This window comes from Lontra canadensis, unplaced genomic scaffold (assembly GCF_010015895.1).
Source record: "Lontra canadensis isolate GAN:19392208 unplaced genomic scaffold, GSC_riverotter_1.0 scaffold201, whole genome shotgun sequence".
NCBI lineage: Eukaryota > Metazoa > Chordata > Mammalia > Carnivora > Mustelidae > Lontra > Lontra canadensis.
The window spans coordinates 827,159-828,566 of NW_022631195.1; the positions used below are offsets into that span (position 1 = coordinate 827,159).

The 1,408-nt window shown below is 69.7% G+C and overlaps 1 protein-coding gene across 5 annotated transcripts in view; it reads left to right on the forward strand.

Moving 5' to 3' along the window:
- Positions 1–1,051, forward strand: part of MROH1 (maestro heat like repeat family member 1) — a 45,862-nt gene extending 44,811 nt beyond the window's left edge. For 2 of the 5 annotated variants that reach the window (XM_032848362.1, XM_032848364.1), the window contains 4 exons: positions 18–152; positions 251–353; positions 433–498; positions 941–1,051. In XM_032848362.1, coding sequence (XP_032704253.1) covers positions 18–152; positions 251–353; positions 433–498; positions 941–1,026 — 390 coding nt within the window. In that variant the 3' untranslated portion in view covers positions 1,027–1,051. The remainder of the gene's footprint in view (positions 1–17; positions 153–250; positions 354–432; positions 499–940) is intronic. The other 3 variants (XM_032848363.1, XM_032848365.1, XM_032848366.1) reach the window with 2 other exon arrangements.
- Positions 1,052–1,408: the final 357 nt, after the last annotated feature.

Genomic DNA, 1,408 nt, shown 5'->3' on the forward strand with positions numbered 1-1,408 from the left:
ACCCGGACGACCCGCAGGCCTGCAGGTTCGCCCTGTGCATGAGCGGCCCCAACCTCAAGTGCGAGGAGCTGGCCGCGGCCCTGCAGAAGCACCTCCGGGAGGGGCGGGGCCTGCACTTCGGGGAGTTCCTCAACTGCGCCTGCAAACTCCTGGTGAGGGCCGGGCCCGGGGCGCGCGGGCGCCGGGGGCATGGGGGCCGGGGGCGCGGGGTCCCGGGGCGGGCGGGGCCCCGCTCATGGCTTCTCGGCAGATGCACCACCTCCCAGACCTGCTGGGCCGCCTGGTGAGCACCAGCCTGTTCTACTTCAAGAGCAGTTGGGAGGACGTCCGCGCTGCCGCCCCGATGCTCACAGGTGAGCCGCGCCCCCTCAGGCCACACCCACCTGTCTGGCCCGCCCCTGGCCACACCCCTAACCCCGCCCCGCCGCCCAGGGTTCCTGGTGCTGCACGCGGAGGCAGAGCACCGGCCGCAGGTGGACCTGGAGCCGCTCACAGCAGGTCAGCCCCGGGCGAGCCCCGCCCCCACCCCACCCCCAACCTGTCCGGCTGTGCGGGGCCTCAGTGACCTGTGGGCACCAGGGGGGACTAAGTGATTTTCCTGGATTTCAAGGATTTTTCCCCTGTCACTGGTGACCTCATCGTCTCTAGTAATTCACGGAAACTTCTTAACTGTTCCAAAAGAGCTTAAAAAACACTAAAAAAGGAAAAACTATCTTTCCGTTGGCTCTCAGGCGCTCCCGGCAGAGGCCTGTCTTAGGAGGGCGGTGGGCGGGTGGCCCCAGCGGGCGGGAGCGGGAGGGGGTGCGCACCGGGAGAGAGGTAGGCCCAGGCCGGGGCTGGGTGGTGGGGTGCTGGCAGCGGCCCTGGGCTCGGGGCGTCCTCTAGAGGCTGCACGGGCAACCCTCGGCAGCAGCCCGCTGTCCCCCCCCACCCCCCCCAGCGCTCCAGCTGCTGCTCAAGGACCCAGCCCCGCTGGTGCGCGTGAAGGCTGCTGAGACTCTGGGCCGCCTGGGGAAGTTCGCCTGAGGCTCCGGCAGTGGCGCCGCCCCCACAAGCAGCCGCAGCCTGGGTCTGAACCCCCTGGGGGGGCCCCCAAGGAGCCCCGGCCCGAGGCCGAGTCCGAAGCTGCCGGCACCCCCGCCACACAGGGGTCCAACGCCTGCCCTTCTGGAGAGGCCGCAGGAGGCCAGTGCGGGGTGGGGGGGGGGGCAAGTGGCTGTACCCCCCACTCCGGTTTCCAATAAAGCCATTGGGTCCTCAGCAGGTGGCGTGGGAGTGCAAGGACCTAGCCAGTCCTCCAGGGGCAGCGGGGAGCGCCTGCACCCCGATCAGGAAGACTGAACTGGGGAAGGCCCCAAGCGGTGGTGGGGTGGCCGGGTGGAAACCCCGAATAAAGGCCACACAGCAG